This window comes from Hyperolius riggenbachi, chromosome 6, assembly GCF_040937935.1.
Source record: "Hyperolius riggenbachi isolate aHypRig1 chromosome 6, aHypRig1.pri, whole genome shotgun sequence".
Classification (NCBI taxonomy): Eukaryota; Metazoa; Chordata; class Amphibia; order Anura; family Hyperoliidae; genus Hyperolius; species Hyperolius riggenbachi.
Genome location: NC_090651.1, coordinates 359,361,268 through 359,380,651, shown reverse-complemented (window position 1 = coordinate 359,380,651; position 19,384 = coordinate 359,361,268). Strand labels below are relative to the sequence as shown.

At 46.6% G+C, this 19,384-nt stretch overlaps 1 protein-coding gene across 1 annotated transcript; it reads left to right on the top strand.

The window, feature by feature from the left end:
* The first annotated feature begins 4,282 nt into the window (after positions 1-4,282).
* Positions 4,283-15,506, top strand: LOC137523017 (indolethylamine N-methyltransferase-like). Its single transcript, XM_068243193.1, has 3 exons — positions 4,283-4,383; positions 14,688-14,895; positions 15,008-15,506. The coding sequence occupies exons 1-3, from the start codon at positions 4,320-4,322 to the stop codon at positions 15,426-15,428; spliced, it is 693 nt and encodes a 230-aa protein (XP_068099294.1). The 5' UTR covers positions 4,283-4,319; the 3' UTR covers positions 15,429-15,506.
* Positions 15,507-19,384: the final 3,878 nt, after the last annotated feature.

The window sequence follows — 19,384 nt, the reverse complement described above, 5'->3', positions numbered from 1 at the left end:
CTGCCATGTGGATGAGCGGCAGGATTTTCGGGACACAGGGGACTCCTTTTACCCCGCAGCCGGAGGATCAGGCGCAGCAGGCGCCCAAGGGGGGAAAAATCAGGCACATCAGCGCAAGAACCCACGACAACCAATCCCAAGGGATCAGTACCCCAAGAGGGGACGGCAAGGGGGGAGGTGAGTAGTTTGGTTGTAAACCTCTCCCAGTATTGTCTGACTGATCTGGAGTTAACTGTGTTACAAAAGGGTTTGGGATATGTGCCTGCTTCCCCCGTTAACCATTTTGAGTGGGAAGTGGATTTCTTTAGATTTGTGCGCAGTCTCAAATTGAAAGTACATTTCAAAGATGAAGTTGGGACTGCTCAACTTGATGCTGAATGTGGCCTGTATAAGAAGAGCAATTGGACTCCCGATGTCAAGTGTAGTGCCATTGACACTTTTGAGTCAGTTGTTTCGAGTGAGGTTTTGAAAATTTTTGAAGGAGTGAAACAGAAGAGATTCAGGGATAATTTATCTGCCAATGAGAGACATGCATTAAAGCTATTGTCTAAAAATAAAGACATCTATGTAACTAAAGCAGACAAAGGTGGAGCAATTGTGTTGCTGGATAGAAGTGCATATGTGGCAGAAGCTGAGAGGCAGTTGGCTGTCCCGGGGCATTACAGGCTATGTGATTACAATCCCACTTGGGAAATTAAGAGAAAGATGGATGTGATGGTCAATGAAGCCCTCTTGTTAGGGATCATTGATAAATCCATAGCCACCTTTCTGGTAACGGATCACCCACAGGTGCCTGAGTTGTACCTTTTGCCCAAAATCCACAAGAGTCTGGTTGATCCCCCGGGGCGGCCGATAGTCTCCAGTGTCAATTCAGTTTTATATCCAGTATCTAAGTATATTGATTCTTTTCTTCAACCTATGGCTGAAAAGATTCCAACGTGTCTGAAAGACACAACTGATCTGTTGAACAGATTGAATGCATTTGAGGATATATCTGATGATTTGCTGCTCTGCACTTTGGATGTTCAGAGCTTGTTTACCTCCATTCCCCATGGTGAGGGGATGGAGTGTATTGAAAACAAGCTTCTGGAAACTAATATGCAGCACAACACAATCTATTTTTTGATTGATTGTCTCGAATTGGTGCTAAGGCAGAATTATTTTCAGTTTGGAGATAAATATTTTGTACAAACGCAGGGGACGAGCATGGGGTCCCCTGTGGCCCCATCGTATGCTAATTTATTTTTAACTGATTTAGAGAACTGTATGTTCATTCAAAACCCACAATACGAGCAGCAGCTATACGGATACTTTAGATTTGTGGACGACATTCTCATTTTGTGGCGCGGGACCGAGAGTTCTTTCAGAACCATGGTGGCGGAGGCAAATTGTATGCACCCAACCATAAAATTTACCGCTGAATGCTCTAGAGAGAGCATTGATTACTTAGATGTGACGATTTCGAAACGGGAAGGGAAATTTTGTACTAAACTCTTCAGGAAACCGACAGAAAGGAACAATCTGTTGAGGATGGATAGTTTCCATGACGATCGTTTAAAAAAGAGTATTCCCAAAGGTCAATTTTTGAGGGCACGGCGCATCTCGTCCACTGATTCAGAATATCGGGAGGCTGCTGCTCGGTTGATCCAAAATTTTGAGGAGAAAGGTTTTGACAAGACAAATCTGGTCAGAGTGAGCGAGGAGGTGGCTGGTATTAAACGAGAATCATTGTTAAAGCCTAAAGGTAGAAAGTCAAGTGACAGGAATAGGATCCCTTTTGTTCTCCATTATGGACATTTGTCCAGGAGGATTAGAGGAATTGTGTGTAAATACTGGCCGATTTTGCAAAAAGATGCAGAGTGTGGAAAGCTGTTCAAAGAGTTCCCCTTGTTTGCGTATAGGAGAGGTAGAACCATCGCTAACCAAGTGTGTAAACGAGTGGTGGACAAGACACCTGAGTTGACGGGTCGGAAGGGTACCCACCCATGTTGCTCATGTAATTGTTGTTCTGGAATAATACGCGGGGAATACTTGTCCCACCCCCATACGGGTCAGAGAATGACTGTCAGGGGTAAGTTTAATTGCAATACAACCTATGTGGTTTATGCATTAAAATGCCCTTGCGGGCTCGTATATGTGGGTGAGACCACACGCAATGTGAAAGTCCGCATCCAAGAGCATAAACGCAGTATTGCTGAGGTCCGTAAAAACCTGGAAAAAGGGATTGAGAAACAGAATGTCCCTGTGGGTCAACATTTTGTACAGGCCGGACATACTGCTTCTCAGCTGAGGTGGATGGTGTTAGAGTCTGTCCCACCTTTGAGAAGAGGGGGAGACAGAGAAAAGGTATTGCTCCGTAAAGAAGTGGAGTGGATAAGGAAACTAGATTGTGTTAGCCCAAGGGGCTTGAATGAATATGTTAGTTATAAGTGTTTTCTGTGATTTTCTTACAGGAAAGAATAACTGGTGGGATTACATATGCTGCGGGAAACATTGATGATCCTTCCACAATTTATTGCAGGGTAGACGGTATAGTAGTTCCCTGTATAGGATTGTATATATTGTCTATTACTGTGTGCTAATGATTTAGGTCATAAACTTGGGTGGGACTTCCTGGGTGGGCAGTCCTATATATAGGGTGGAGGTGTGTGGGATGGTACACTTGAGGAAGGGTCAGGTGACCCGTAACATGTATGTGTCCATGCTCAATTAAACCACAAACGAAAGTTTGAAGCCTGTGGAGTGCCTTTTTCTATCGTGTTGCAGTATCTATTCAGCAGGAGTGGTGGACCTGCAGGAAAAGAGCACCGGCAAGTGCTACCTAATCCAGGTAGCTACGACTGAATTTCCAAGGTGAATATTGTGTTGATGATCATGGACCTCACACCCAAGATTAGGGACTTGTGATACTATTTTGTTATACTTTAGACTAGTTCCAGGGTGTTGATGATCACAGACCTCACACCCAAGATTAGGGACTTGTGTTACCATTCTGTTATACTTCAGACTAGTTCCAGGGTGTTGATGATCACAGAGCTCACACCCAAGACTAGGGACTTGTATTACCATTCTGTTATATGTCAGACTAGTTCCAGGGTGTTGATGATCACGGAGCTCACACCCAAGACTAGGCATTGTTATTATCTGTTATGACTTTCTGCTTTCCTGACCTCCCTTCTGATCACTGATTTGGTACTTCACTATATCTGATTCTCTGTTGCCAAACCCTGCGTGCCTTAGGATTACCGAATCAGCCTCCTGTCTTTGTACTTTATCTGTCCGTGTGTTGCCGACCTGGCTTGCCCGACCTCGATAGCTATCTCCCCTGTTTAGAGATAGTTCACAGATCAGTCAGTGACATCCTCCAATTGGTGTCACTCACGCTCTGGTCCTTCCTACTCCCAGCCTGACTCCTCCCTTCGGGAGATTCTCAGGCTACTGTCGGGTTCTTGTTCTCTAGTGCAGTATTCCTTACTGCCTTTGTACCTGTTCTCCAGGTATTGTCCTCAAAGTATTACTGTTGCACCAAACACTCATATCACTCAGGTGTCCAGAGGATAGCAATATATCTGATTATCGGTGATACTGCAGATCATCAATGATCGGGTATATATCTGTATTTTTGGTGATACTGCAGATCACCAATAATCAGATCCTCTCTGTGTCACACTGATCGTTACAGTGCTTAAATACCTTGATGTTTCACTGTTGAATTAGCTTGACAAAGGACAGAGATTGTCCGAAAGCTTGCTCTGTATATCCTTATTTTTGCTCAATAAAGAGCTTGGTGTGCTGCAAACCTTTTGCTTTTCTTGATATTCAGAGATAACAGTTATGCATACATAACTCATCTACAGTGTTTGCATCTGCTGACTACTATGCCTGTTGATCTTGAAACGTATGTATGCTTTATGATATATGGGGCTCCACAATACGTTTGTGTGTCTAGGTATATTATGCGCTTCATCTTCATTGCCAGTATTTTTTTGTTTGCTTTTTTTTATCCAAATGTTGAGCTGTACATAATCATTTATAGCACATGCTCAAATGAGAATATACTCAGCTGAGTTCCCATGATCAGATCCCTGGCTCGTGATGTGCTCAAGTCTCCTCCAATCATAATCAGAATTGCTAATGATTCTGATGAATAAAACAACATTAGCGGTGCCTTCCCCTTATCAGAATTACAGAGTGGAAATCAGTAAAGTAATTTCTCTCTGGCGTACAAGATGGCTTCTTCTAGTTCCCATAAGTTCTACCATGTCCACGAGCCTGACTCCAGAGAATTTCTGAAAACATATTTTTCTGGAGAACCTGACATGGCCTTCAAAGAAGATACAGTGACATTTCCCATGGAGCAACTGCACAATGCATTTAAGATGGGTATGTAGACTACCAATAATTATAACGCATATACCTTGTTCCAGTTGGGATTTTTTGTAACACTACAGACCAGGCATTCTCAATCAGGGTTCCCTGGAACCGCAGGACTCCCTGAGTACTCTGCAGGCGTTCCTTGAGAGAGGAACCTTCTAGGTTGACTACTCTTATCTTCCTCTGAGCACTGGAGAAGGGAATGAGCCACTTGCCCCTGACGTAGGCAAGGATGGCATGCAAGGGCAGGAGAAAGGTTTTTTACCTCATCTTGAAGAGAAACCCTCTAGCCAAGAACCGTGTGGGCTGGTATTTTTCAGGTGCCAGAGCCCCCGCAGGCGAGCTCAATCATTCTAGCAATTTCAGCTTGTATGGGGATAAAGGTTAAACAAAACTTAGAAGTGCAGGTGGTGTGTGCATGTGTGTGTATGTGGGGGGGGAGGGTGTGTTCTGTGGCGGCGGGGGGTGGGGTGTATCATGCTAATTTTGTAAAAATGTATTTTTTAACAGTGTGTTAACAAAAAAGAAAGTTAAAAACAATTTGTTGAAAAAACAAAATCCTGAGCTGAGCAATATTTCCTAACATCTGATGAGCACAGTGAAAAGCTTTGCACTCATCATTGATGGCAATGAAATTAGTAAATTATTAGTAAAGACAGGAGTACAGTAAAAAATGTTTGTCATTCGCAAGGGAGCTTGTTTTGCCTGGTCATTTTTTGCATGGCACTTATTTTTTTGTTTTGTTTTCACTTACAAAAACTGTTAGAATGTTTTAAGAAAGCACTGCTTTTATCGGATGGTCGAAATCAGCACAGGATTGCAACACAAGAACATTCTACTACTGTATGTAGAGGTAGTTTTGTCACTCTGTGTGAGAATATAGTACAGACGTAAACAGTCATAAATAAAAGGTTAAGAATTTGTAACTGATGAGCATCAGATTGTGAAGAGCAGTGGCATAGCAATAAGGATTGCAGAGGTTGCCATCGCATCGGGGCCCTTGGACCAGAGGGGCTCATTAGGGGCCCTGCTTCATCCATCTTATTAGCTTTTTATTAATGCTATGCTGGAAATGAACACCTCTGTATGTGCTTTGAATAGAGGTAATCCTTAAAGCGAATCCGAGATGAAAAACTAACTATAACAAGTAACTTGTCTATATATCTTATCTAAAGTTTAGATAGTTTACAGCACTTCTCGCTGCAAACAGCTTCAAAAGTTTATGATTATTTATTCCTGTGATACAATGAGGGCACCCATGTTCTGTTTGTCACATAGTCACAGGCTGAGGGCTGGAGATGCTATCAACTTGCCTGTGTGTACATTCAGTCCCCTCTGCCTCTTCCCTCCTCCCCTCTGCCTCTGAAATCTCTGGCTAGTAACCTCCTCCTCCTCCTCCTGCCCAGACTGAGTTCCCATAAGCACTTGCTACAGTGCCAAGGCACAAAAGGAGTTGTGGACGAGGCGTGTTTAGTTTATAGGGAATTAGAGTATTAAAACAAAACTAAAAAAGTATTTGGCTTGGGGAATGCCCTATAAACTATAGGAAAGGAACACAATTATGCAATGAGTAAAAGTTTATCTTGGATCCACTTCTTTATCAAACTGTTTCCTTACTCTAAATACTCCAATCTGACACTGCACCTGCCTTTGATAAGTTTTAGGTCTACATATCAATAAAGTGCTTAGGGCCCAATGTAAAACTCACATTGAGGCCCCAAGCTCCTTAGTTATACCACTGGTAAAGGGGCAGATTCGTCATTAAATGAGGGGATAATAAGAATTGTAAGAGCTAATCCAATACAAACATTTTTTAGAGCAAACACAACATTTTTTAAATTCAGTACTCAGCCTTTTTGATTCTTTTTGAATCTGGTTAAAATCATCTTATTTACTATCACCAATACGTGCAACTGAATAGTGCCAATACTCACTAACCAAATTGTGCATATAGTCTCTTTCTACTCCTCTTAACTCACTACACTCTCCATCTTCTACCTCACCACTAACTACGAAAAATAAATAATAAAAAATAAAGTCAATACGGTATGCTAAAGCTAACAGCAATCTGTCTCTTCTCTGAAACCAGGATGCATTTTGCTGATGGTTCTTGTCTTCCTCTGCTCTAAGTAAATTGGTGGGTGACACAGTGGGATGGAGGATAGCACTCCCATCTTGCAACATTAAAAAGTCCATGGTTCAAATCTGGGCCAGGACACTGTCTGCATAGAGCGTGTATGCTCTCCCTGTATTTGTGTGGCTTTTCTGCAGGCATTTTTCCTTGTATATCCTCAAAACATTCATATAAGTTAGTCTGTTCCTCCTCAAAATTGGTTTAAAGAAAGCCTGGAATGAAAAAACCTTCCCTAGGGGGTACTCTCCTCAGGTGGGGGAAGCCTCCGGATCCTATTGAGGCTTCCCCCGTCCTCCTCGATCCCACGGCAGTGGCGAAAATCCTCCCGGAGCGGCGGCGATGTAAATATTTACCTCTGTGGCTCCAACGCAGGCGCAGTATCCGCTCTTCCCATGGAAATAGGCGGAAATAGCCGATCTCCGTCGGGCCGCTCTACTGCACAGGCGCAAGTCTCCTGCGCCTGCGCAGTAGAGCAGACCTGACAGAGGTCGGCTATTTCCGCCTATCTCCGTCATAAAAAACGAAACAGCGCTCCCGCTGGAGCCTGGAAAGGTAAATATTGAACAGGCGGTGTGATCTGTCGGGACGGCTTTGAAGGGCTGCAGCGAGACCCCCGTGGGACAGAGGAGGACAGGGGAAGCCTCATTGGGACCCTGAGGTGAGTAACCCCAAGGGGACGATTTTCTTGTTACAGTGTCTCTTTAAGTCTACAATAGGGACTTTTTTATGATGGAATGGATACGAACTTCTCTTAGGACAGTCAGTGACATAATTTTGTACTCTGTAAAGTACTGCAGAAAATGTCAGTGCTATTTAAATACGTAATAATAATATGGTAGGCAGTGGTGCTCGGATGCAGGTCGTGATCACGATTTGCAGTGATTTCACGACCATTTTTCAGCTATCCGCCTCCGGTATTCATCCACATGGATCAATTTTCAATCACTAAAATCCGTTTCGGCAGACCATGAATGCGTACATCCAAACGCATTCATGCTTGTGAAAATGGTGCAGAAGCAGTGGTTAGGTCGTGATAAGTGGAAGTGGCTTCCCTGGGCCAATCAGAGGCACCCAGCCAGGCCCTAGCAACCAATCATAGGAGGGGAGGCTATGCCCTCCCCTCCTGTATAGTAAAGCGGCAGCCATGATGAAACGTTCCATCTTTGCTAGACTCTGCTACTGAGAGAATCATCCCCAGGCCATTGTTGCTTCAGCATGGGCGTTTTCTTTGTCAAAATGCAGTTTTTACTCTTAACAGTGCTCTTATACTATACTTGCATTCAGTTAGCTAGCCAGTGAGTGATTACTGAAGTTAGTGGTAGTCAGTGTAGTCATAGTAGTGAGAGAGTGTACTGATTAGTGTGTTTAGTGCAGGCAGGCAGGCAGGTTCAGACTGATTGTACTGCTCAGGGGTCGAGTGGTGCGTGGACGCGGGTGGACGACGTCCACTTACTATTTCCAGAGCGTGGACGCCGTCCACCCTGGCATTTGTGGAGGGGAGCAGCGCAGTGGAAGGAGAGCTGTGACCAGTGGTGGAGAAGGGGGGCCATCTCACCCCCCCCCCTTCCCTCACCTTAGGGTGCTCTCCCTCCCTCGCTCTCCCCTCCAGAAGTAACGTGCGGGCGGCTGGCAGCGAGCGGGACTTACCTCTCCTTGTTCCGGCGCTGGATATGCATGCCGCTGCTCTGGTCTGGACCAGACCAGACTTGCGGCAGTGGAATGCTCGCGCCGGAATGAGGAGAGGTAAGTCCCGCCTGCTGCCGGCTGCCCGCGCGTTACTTCTGGAAGGGAGAGCGAGGGAGGGAGAGCACCCTAAGGTTGAGGGAGGGGGGGGGGGTAGATTGCCCCCCCTTCTCCACCGCTGCTCACAGCTCTCCTTCCACTGCGCTGCTCCCCTCATGCTGGGGGGACACCTGACTACCTATTCTGGGGACATACAGGATCTTCTCAAAAAATTAGCATATTGTGATAAAGTTCATTATTTTCTGTAATGTACTGATAAACATTAGACTTTCATATATTTTAGATTCAAATACACACAACTGAAGTAATTCAAGCCTTTTATTGTTTTAATAATGATGATTTTGGCATACAGCTCATGAAAACCCAAAATTCCTATCTCAAAAAATTAGCATATTTCATCCGACCAATAAAAGAAAAGTGTTTTTAAAACAAAAAAAGTCAACCTTTAAATAATTATGTTCAGTTATGCACTCAATACTTGGTTGGGAATCCTTTTGCAGAAATGACTGCTTCAATGCGGTGTGGCATGGAAGCAATCAGCCTGTGGCACTGCTCAGGTGTTATGGAGGCCCAGGATGCTTCAATAGCGGCCTTAAGCTCATCCAGAGTGTTGGGTCTTGCGTCTCTCAACTTTCTCTTCACAATATCCCACAGATTCTCTATGGGGTTCAGGTCAGGAGAGTTGGCAGGCCAATTGAACACAGTAATACCATGGTCAGTAAACCATTTACTAGTGGTTTTGGCACTGTGAGCAGGTGCCAGGTCGTGCTGAAAAATGAAATCTTCATCTCCATAAAGCTTTTCAGCAGATGGAAGCATGAAATGCTCCAAAATCTCCTGATAGCTAGCTGCATTGACCCTGCCCTTGATAAACACAGTGGACCAACACCAGCAGCTGACATGGCACCCCAGACCATCACTGACTGTGGGTACTTGACACTGTACTTCAGGCATTTTGGCATTTCCCTCTCCCAAGTCTTCCTCCAGACTCTGGCACCTTGATTTCCGAATGACATGTAAAAGTTGCTTTCATCCGAAAAAAGTACTTTGGACCACTGAGCAACAGTCCAGTGCTGCTTCTCTGTAGCCCAGGTCAGGCTCTTCTGCCACTGTTTCTGGTTCAAATTTGGGTTCATGCTTCCATCTGCTGAAAAGCTTTATGGAGATGAAGATTTCATTTTTCAGCACGACCTGGCACCTGGCACCTGCTCACAGTGCCAAAACCACTGGTAAATGGTTTACTGACCATGGTATTACTGTGCTCAATTGGCATGCCAACTCTCCTGACCTGAATCCCATAGAGAATCTGTGGGATATTGGGAAGAGAAAGTTGAGAGATGCAAGACCCAACACTCTGGATGAGCTTAAGGCCGCTATCGAAGCATCCTGGGCCTCCATAACACCTGAGCAGTGCCACAGGCTGATTGCCTCCATGCCATGCCGCATTGAAGCAGTCATTTCTGCAAAAGGATTCCCGACCACGTATTGAGTGCATAACTGAACATAATTATTTTAAGGTTGACTTTTTTTGTTTTAAAAACACTTTTCTTTTATTGGTCGGATGAAATATGCTAATTTTTTGAGATAGGAATTTTGAGTTTTCATGAGCTATATGCCAAAATCATCAATATTAAAACAATACAAGGCTTGAACTACTTCAGTTGTGTGTATTGAATCTAAAATATATGAAAGTCTAATGTTTATCAGTACATTGCAGAAAATAATGAACTTTATCACAATATGCTATTTTTTTGAGAAAATCCTGTATACCCCTGACTACATATACTGGGCACATATACCCCTGGCTACATATACTGGGCACATATACCCCTGACTACATATACTGGGCACATATACCTCTGGCTACATATACTGGGCACATATACCCCTGACTACATATACTGGGGACATATACCCCTGTCTACATGTACTGGGCACATATACCTCTGACTACATATACTGGGCACATATACCCCTGACTACATATACTGGGCACATATACCACTGACTACATATACTGGGGACATATACCCCTGGCTACATATACTGGGCACATATACCCCTGGCTACATATACTGGGCACATATACCCCTGACTACATATACTGGGCACATATATCTCTGGCTACAAATACTGGGGACATATACCCCTGGCTACATATACTGGGCACATATACCCCTGGCTACATATACTGGGCACATATACCCCTGGCTACATATACTGGGCACATATACCCCTGACTACATATACTGGGCACATATACGCTCATATACGCTATATGTGCTCACTGCTCACTGGTATTATTCAGTTCATTTGGCAGTGATACCCTTCAGTTACATTGTACTGTGCTCACTGCTCACTGGCATTATTCATCTCATTAGCCAGTAATACCCTTCAGTTACGGGAGGTTGTACGCTTTTTCCGCCGCTCAGCCACTGCCTCTGCACTCCTATCCACCTTACAGCGGCCATATGGCAAGCCACACCGCCTGATAATTGATATGCCAACTCACTGGAATTCAACTCTGGCCATGTTGGAGCGGCTGTGTCAGCACAGGCTGGCTCTTAGGGCCTACATATTAGACCCAAGTGTCCCCAGCAACCAGCAAGTTCCCATCATCACTGCAACTCAGTGGACACTGATGCAGCAAATATGTCTGGTGCTGAGTCCCTTCCTGGAGGCAACCAAGATGGTCAGCGAGGAGCGGGCCTCCACGTGTTAGTGAGTGCCCATGGTTTGCCTGCTGGACCAGGCACTGTGCAATTTAATTGAGCATGGGGAGGCAGCCCTGAGGCAGCTGGATCAGGAGCAGATGGCAGCACAGTCCAGCTCACAGGAGGGCTCACAGGTAGTGGAGGAGTTGGAGGTCCCTGACCTGAATGCTGAGGAGGAACAGGCGCCACTGGTGTTGTACGGGGATGGCAGGTTGGGGAGGAGGACATGGCACAGGAAAAGGACAGGCATGTGATATGGGACAACGACGACAATAAAGATGTTGTTGCCAATGCCCACTTGTTCCCCATGGATGTGCACATGTTGCGCTGCCTTCGCAGGGACCCCCGGGTGATCCAGATGCGTTCAAGGGAGGACATCTGGATCACCTTGATGCTGGACCCACGTCTGAAGGGGAAGCTGGGTGAGATCATGACACCATTCACCACCGAGTAATGCACAAGGGAGTTGCAGGAGGCCCTTGTGCGCAGACTACTGGAAGCATTCCCCCAGCCTTCCACCCCCACTGTAACTGCTCTGCCAATCCAGCAACAGGTGCCTGAAGCCGCCACCAGCAGCACAACAACCACCACCAGCAGCAGCAACTGGCGCCCCGGAGACTTGAAGAGCCTAAGCAATAGCCTGTATGCAGTGCAGCAGCCAAGAGCAGAGGTGCCAGTCACAGCATCCACCTCCAACCAGCACCAGCAGCGACTGACCAGCATGGTGGCTAACTGCATGGGGTGATTCAGCGGGCTTAATGACACCAACAGCCCCGTGGACCTCTTGGAGTACTTGGTCAAGAGAGGGAGCTTGCCCAGTGTGCCCTGGAACTCCTGTCCTGCCCCTCTTCCAGTGTCCTCTCTGAGAGATGCTTCTTTGCGGCCGGTGGCATGGTCACCGAGAAGTGCTCTCAGCTCTCCCACGCCTCAGTGGACAAACTCACCTTCCTGAAAATCAACCAGGCTTGGGTGGAAGGTGAGTTCCTGGCCCCTATTGTCGGACACAGGGGACATAAAGTGGCTGCTACAATGTGTTAACCATGCCTGCCTTTCCAAAGAAAGTTACAACCTGCCTATTTTGGTTCATTTTTTGGCTGTGTTACTACCAGTAAGTTTCCATGGTCCTTCTGTGCTGCCGCACTGACCGGCCACTTTGTCCCCCTGACTCAGTCACTACTAAAGTCTGCGTTCACACTGCCCGGGTCCACTGACAACTCTGCTGTCATGTCATTGCTATATCGCTGCAAAAAAAAAAAAATTATAAAAACCTCTCTGGGTCTTTTTGGCGTCAGCCACTCATCCTCCTCGAGTGGTACCATCACCGCCAAGTGCCATTGGGACTCACCTTCACCTCTGTGATTGCTTAACGTGTATTTCCCTGTTTAAAACCACTTAGTACCAATTAATGGCCCCATTTAAAGTGTTGATTTCACTTTAAAATCCATTTTTATCAAAAGCAAAAAATTATTTTTGGATTTTTTTTTGTTTAAGTTTTACCCCTTATCACCTTGATAATCCATGCAATTTGGGGGATTGTAGCATGTATATGGGCTTTGCTATCAACGTTAAAAAGAAAATCCGGATCCAGCCGTGGATCCGGACGTGATTGCGTCATTCACGACCGAAAATCCGCGTCGTGGCATGGACGCGTATCAAAATCCGGAACTAATCACACCGGAGGCAGATTTTGTTTCGGCAACGGACGTGGTTGCTGAATTCGTGGATCGGGACATCCGAACACCACTGATGGTAGGACATTAGAATAAGAAAATAGTTTAGATTGTACGCTCCTCTGAGGACAGACAATGCCATTACTATGTAAATTTGTGCAGACGATGGCAGCACTATTTACTAAATAAATAAATGAATTATTAATAATAATAATAATAACATATCTCTCCAATATTTCTATTAGGTCCTTCTTTTGCAGTCTTGCACCTACATTTCAATAAACGCTGTCTTTTGCTTGCCGCCCCTCCCCATGATAGCACTGGTTAATCCATGCTTGCACATGCAAGAATCAACAGTAATAGCCATTATCATGCCATGGAACCTCCTATAGCCTTAAAGAGACTCTGTAACAAAATGTTCAGCCTTATTTGTTCTATCCTATAAGTTCCTATATCTGTTTTAATGTGGTCTGTCTTACTGCAGCCTTTCCTAGTTGCATAATGGCTGTATTATCTCTGTTATGTAATCTAATCTTCTTTCCTTTGACGGCTTTGTCGGGCTCAGGCAGGAATGTGCTGCTCTGCTGTTATAGGCAGAAGCTATACACACCCTCTCCACGCCCCCTGCAGGCTCTGTATGAGTCACAGACTGAGCTCCTCTCAGCCTATCACATGCTGGTTAGAAGTCATGTCTTTTGTTTGTAAACACTGCCTAAAACTGGCAATTACAAGCCAGGGAGTAGCAGAAACAGCACAGAGGGGCCCAGGAGAACATAGTGAATAGAATGGTACGCTTTTTATTGTAAGAATTTTAGAGTACAGATTCTCTTTAAAAAATACAAATCCACTTACCTTGGGCTTCCTCCAGCCCGTGGCAGGCAGGACGTGCCCTCAACGCAGTACAGCCTGGATGACGTTTGATGATGTCAGCGCGCCCCCGTGAGATGCACGTTGGATCGCACAAGAGCCCGACCTGGAAGCCGGCCTGGCCAGGTCGGGGCCGCCACTGGAGCAGACCGGGGGCCTCCGGAGCGGCGTCGAGAGCACGTCCTTCCTGCCACGGGCTGGAGGAAGCTCCAGGTAAGTGGATTTATAATTTTTTTCAAACCGTGGATCTTCCCTTGTAAGGTGTCTTTACTAGTCACCACCAGCAATTACAAAGATGCTTGTATGAAAGGTAAAAAAACTCTCTAAGAACCTTCTATCACTGGCTCATACTCTCACCAATTAAAACATTGTCCACTGCTGGTCACCACCTGTAATGGCATAGTTGTTTGTACGTAGAGAAAAAAACCTTTCAAGTGCCTTCTGTCACTGTCGCAGTGTCGGACTGGGTGCTGGAAAAACGGAGGAAATCCACCTGCTGGACAAGCAGTAGTAACCCTGTGTTATCACTCCCAATAGAAACCGGCTGCAGCAAGTCTTCACTGTGAGCAGCAACACCTGATTACTGCTGCTTGGCCAGCAAGTGGATTTCCTCAGATTTCCCACATCCCTCTCCAACACTGCACTGGTGGTATCCACTTAATAAAATACAGCCCCATAGCTGTCAGGTCCAAAGGGGAAGGTTGCTATTCTCCTGAAGCTGTATTTCTCCATGAGGTTTCCCAAAGCCACACTCATCTGTTCTGATCTACAATCATTTTCATCTTTAGCTGTAATCCCTCTGAATACACAATTTACCTTCAGCAATGAAGGTCGGCACTGCATACAATTGTATTTAGTCAGTAAAAAATGTGATGCATTAGCATAAATATGCAGCAGTACGAGCCTGTGTGGCAATCAAAAAATGAGTGCACAGTCCGGTTCTGGTGGGCAGTCAGTGGAGCGGTGGGTGCGGGGCAACAAGTAGCGTTTAGGAAGATGCCGAGCATGGGTCCATAGTGATCCAGCCGATCCTGGAAGGTACAGTTACAGTCCTCCGTGAAACACTGTAGTGCCAACGCTCTACCCATTTACGCAATTTACCTCGTTATACTGAATATGGTTACAATAGTGGTTCTTTTCACTGAACTTTAACATGAACTGTAATATGTTGTTTACCCTCCACAGGCTGTATAAATGGGGAGATCTTGACTGATATCAGTGCCGGCCCACAAATTCATCATCTCTATTCGGCTTGTGAGTTCTTCCAAGAGATTATCCTGATGAGGCCCACTGAGAAGTGCATCATGGAGATAATGAAGTGGAAGGATGATCGTACCGGAGCTTTCTGCTGGGGGCACACGACTGCACATGTTAACAACTTAGAAGGAAGAAGGTAAGTTCTCGGGAAATGAGCTTTGAATTTAGTAGCAATTTATGATATTGTATGGCAAAGCAGTACTGATATCATCTGTGATGCTCAGTTTAATGTTTTGCTTGTTTTTCAGTGACCAATGTGAGGAGAAAGAGATGAAGCTGAAGTCATCCATTACGCACATTGTAAAATTTGACCCAGAGACAGAAACTCTAACAGACCTGATAGGTGTTCCTCAGGCCGACTGTGTCATCACCTTTTCATTTTTGGATATGATCTGCAAAGATAAAGAGGACTACCTGAGAAACCTGAGAAAGATGTTAACGCTTTTGAAACCAGGAGGTCACCTGATCTTACTTGGGGCATTAAACGCCTCCTATTACATGGTTGGGCAGCACAAGTTCCATGTTTTCACATATGATGAAACTTTTGTGAGAAATGCACTCATAGCAGAAGGATTGACCGTTCTCCAATGTCAAGTTACCCCAAAGAAATCTGAAAGTCATTTAGCTGACCATGATGGTGTCCTGTTCCTGACAGCTTTTAAAAAATAGAGTCATTGAAAAATAGTAAGTTATGAGCCAATAAAGTTGGTACAAATAAAAGTCTGCCACGTGATAAAAAGCATTTTAGTATTTAACCACTGGGTTAAGGTAGCTATACATTAGTTGATCTGCCATCAGATGGATGAACCTGATCAGAGAGGGATCAATTGCCTGCCTATACACTGCACACCAGTTTCCAATGGATTTCAGCATTGGCTTATAAGGTCGATCGTCCCACAAAATTGAGCAATGTATGTTCACCCTTATTCTGTTTTAAGCATGAAATCTATTAGAAATGATCCTACTGCTGCACTACAAATGTATATGTGTTTCTCCCCACCCCCAAACACACACACCATGCCAGTGTGCAGTGTTGAAGGGTCACCGATCACACACTCGGCCCGAAACCTTGCCTCCTCTGGTGTTTGGTGTAACAGCAAACACCTGTAGCAAGTAGTGACATTGATACGTGCGCTAGTAACATCAGACACTGGAGGAGGCCAGGATTCACCATGGCATGACAGCTGAGTCATCAACATGGTTCACTGGCATGAAGGGGACACATATACATTTGGGGGGACACCAGCTGGGGGTCCACTGGTTGTAGTTATATTGAATGCCGTTACCGTCATTCACCCAGTCATGCCCTATTAAACAATAGTTTTGAGGAATACTCGATCCATTCGGCTGATTTAAGCTATAAATCAATCGAAATATCAATTAGGCAGCCATGTTGCAAAACTGATTCTCATAAAATTATTGGTTTGTAAGGTTGATTGTCCCACAAATTCGAGCAATGTATGTTCTGTTCACCCTTATTCTGCTTTTTAAAAAGAAGAACATTTGAGACAAAATATGTGAAATAAAATTCTTCCAGGCTGATATATCTGTAGGATTCTGAATTCCCAAGTGGCAGATCAACATCAACTATTACATATTAATTAAGGGCTGAATTTTATAGCATTGATGTTGGTGTTTAGGTAAACCTTATACTAATCCTGAACACCGTCACTATGTGCCTCTGAAAATATCAAACCAGACATTTGTCTGAGATCTTCTGCAATCATCAAGTAAATGCATGGATTTCCTCCCACATCTGAAAAACTTAGAGATAGGTTAAGTGGCTTCCCCTAAAACTGGTCCTAGACTATGACACATACACTACACGGTTCAAACATAGACATATGACTATGGTAGGGTTTAGATAGATTGTGAGCCCCTCTAAGAGACAGTTAAGTTACAAGACAATATATACTCAATGGGCAGTGGCGGATCTAGAGGGGTGCAGGCATGGCTAGTGCTATGGGCGCCATTGCCCCATGGGCGCCATGCCTGCCCCCATGCCTTTGCTCCCTCGCTGTCTGCCTCCCCTCCTGGGTTGCGCCCCCCTACCCAGCCGCCGCTGCCCTCACACCACTGCTCCAGCGCTGCCTGTCTCCCCTCCTGGCTGCGTCCCCTCCGCTGCGTCTCCTCTAGCGTCCCCGCCGGCGTCATAGTAACAGACCACCTACTGAGATCAGTGGACAGCGAGAGCGCTCAAGCTACCCGCCGGCGCCGCCCGCTGTACTCTAATGCAGAAGTGACATCACTTCCTGCATTTGGAGTACAGCGGGCGGCGGGTAACGTGCGCCTGCTCTGTCCACTGATCTCAGTAGGTGGTCTGTTACTACGACCCAGGCGGGGACGCTAAAGGAGACGCAGCGGAGGGGACGCAGCCAGGAGGGGACGCAGCTATGGCAGCAGTGGGGGAGCGGCACGCACCGAGATACAGGTACAGAAGGCAGCCTGCACCCAGCCACAATTCACCCTGCCCCAGCTTTCACACTGCGCTTAGCCACCATTTACCCTGCCCCAGCCTTCACCCTGCGCCTAGCCACCATTCACCCTGCCCCAGCCTTCACCCTGCGCCTAGCCACCATTCACCCTGCCCCAGCCACCATTCACCCTGCCCCAGCCTTCACCCTGCCCCAGCCTTCACCCTGCCCCAGCCTTCACCCTGCCCCAGCCTTCACCCTGTCCCCAGCCACAATTCACCCTGCACCCAGCCACCCTTCACCCTGCACCCAGCCACCCTTCACCCTGCACCCAGCCACCCTTCACCCTGCACCCAGTCACCCTGCACCCAGTCACCCTTCACCCTGCCCCAGCCACCCTTCACCCTGCACCCAGCCACCCTTCACCCTGCCCCAGCCACCCTGCACCCAGCCACCCTGCACCCAGCCACCCTGCACCCATCCACCCTGCACCCATCCACCCTGCACCCAGCCACCCTTCACCCAGCCACCCTTCACCCAGCCACCCTTCACCCTGCCCCAGCCACCCTGCACCCAGCTACCCTTCACCCTGCCCCAGCCACCCTGCCCCAGTCACCCTTCACCCAGCCACCATTCACCCTGCCCCAGCCATCCTGACCTGCACCCAGCCACCCTTCATCTAGCCACCCACCCTGCACTCTAACCCAGCCACCCTTCAACCTGCCCAAACCACCCTGAATGCAGACTCACCCTGCAGCCGGTCCCAGTCACCCTGACCCAGCCACCCTGCACCCACACTCACCCTACAGCCAGTCCCAATTACCCTGCATTCTGACCCAGCCACCTTGACCTGCACCCTGATCCAGCCACCCTGCACCCAGACCCACCCTGCAGCCGGACCCAGCCACCCAGACCCAGTGACCCTGCACCCAGATTCACCATGCAGCTGGTCCCAGTCACCCTGCAGCCTGACCCAGCCACCCTGCACCCAGACCCAGCCACCCTGCACCCAGACCCACCCTGCAGTTGTACCCAGCCACCCTGCACCCAGACCCAGCCACCCTGCACCCAGACCCACCCTGCAGTTGGACCCAGCCACCCTGCACCCAGACCCAGCCACCCGGCACCCAGACCCAGCCACCCTGCACCCAGACCCACCCTGCAGTTGGACCCAGCCACCCTGCCCCAGTCACCCTTCATCTAACCACCCTTCAAGGGAAAAAGAAGTGGGGGGGGGGGGCACACTTTTAGTGTTTGCCATAGGCACCATATTACCCAGATACGCCTCTGTCAATGGGGAAGATGTCACCGCTATATCAATAATAATAATATTAATAGTGGTAATTATGCAAATATTTTTACGTGTATCATTTAGTGTGAGTCCATTTGTAGGGCTGTATGAATATAGTTTAAGGTTTGCTTAGAATTCAGAAATGCATTGTCACCAAAATGTCATAGTAAATCCTCCAGAGCTGTAAATAAAATTTAAAAAATTTGTGTTGTCCCTCCTAACAGGTATTTATCCTGGTGTGTAGTCTGGGTGGCCAGGAAATGGAATACCAGTGTAACGATCGGTGTAACACAGAGAGGATCTGATTACCGGTGATCTGCAGTATCACTGGGAATACAGATATATACCAGATTATAGATGATCTGCAGTGTCACCGATAATCAGATATATAAGCTAACCTCTGGTCACCTGGGAAGTAAGAGTGTTTGGTGCAAACAGTAATATACAGAGGGCTGGGCCTCAGAGTAGTAAGGAGTCCTGCACAATTCCTTCTAGACTCTCCCGGAAGGAGGAGTCAGGCTGGGAGAAGGAACGAGAGTGACACTCAAGGGGGAGTGTTACTACCAGGACTGGAAACCGCCTCAAACAGTAAGGTCGGTTCTCGAGGTCGGACAAGCCAGGTCGTAAACACACGGACAGATAAAGTACAGATTCAGAAGGCAGAGGCGGAGTCTAAAGTATAGGCAGGGTTCGGCAACAGGGTATCAGAAATATCGAGGTACAAAATCAGAAAGCAGATGCAGAGTCTAAGGACGAGCCGGGGTTCGGCAACAGAGTATCAAAATGACAAGGCACAGGATCAGAGTTCAGGAAAATAGTCAGGCAGGCAGAAAGCCATACCAGATAATCACAATCAAACTAGTACTTTAAACTATCAACAGAATCTAACTAAGTGTAGGATTACAGCTCCAGCTGGTCCC

Coding starts and splice junctions, on each gene's coding strand:
- LOC137523017 (XM_068243193.1), top strand. CDS start 4,320: ATGGCCTTCAAAGAAGATACAGTGACATTTCCCATGGAGCAACTGCAC. Junction 4,384..14,687: donor GCACAATGCATTTAAGATGG/GTATGTAGACTA, acceptor TACCCTCCACAG/GCTGTATAAATGGGGAGATC. Junction 14,896..15,007: donor AACAACTTAGAAGGAAGAAG/GTAAGTTCTCGG, acceptor CTTGTTTTTCAG/TGACCAATGTGAGGAGAAAG.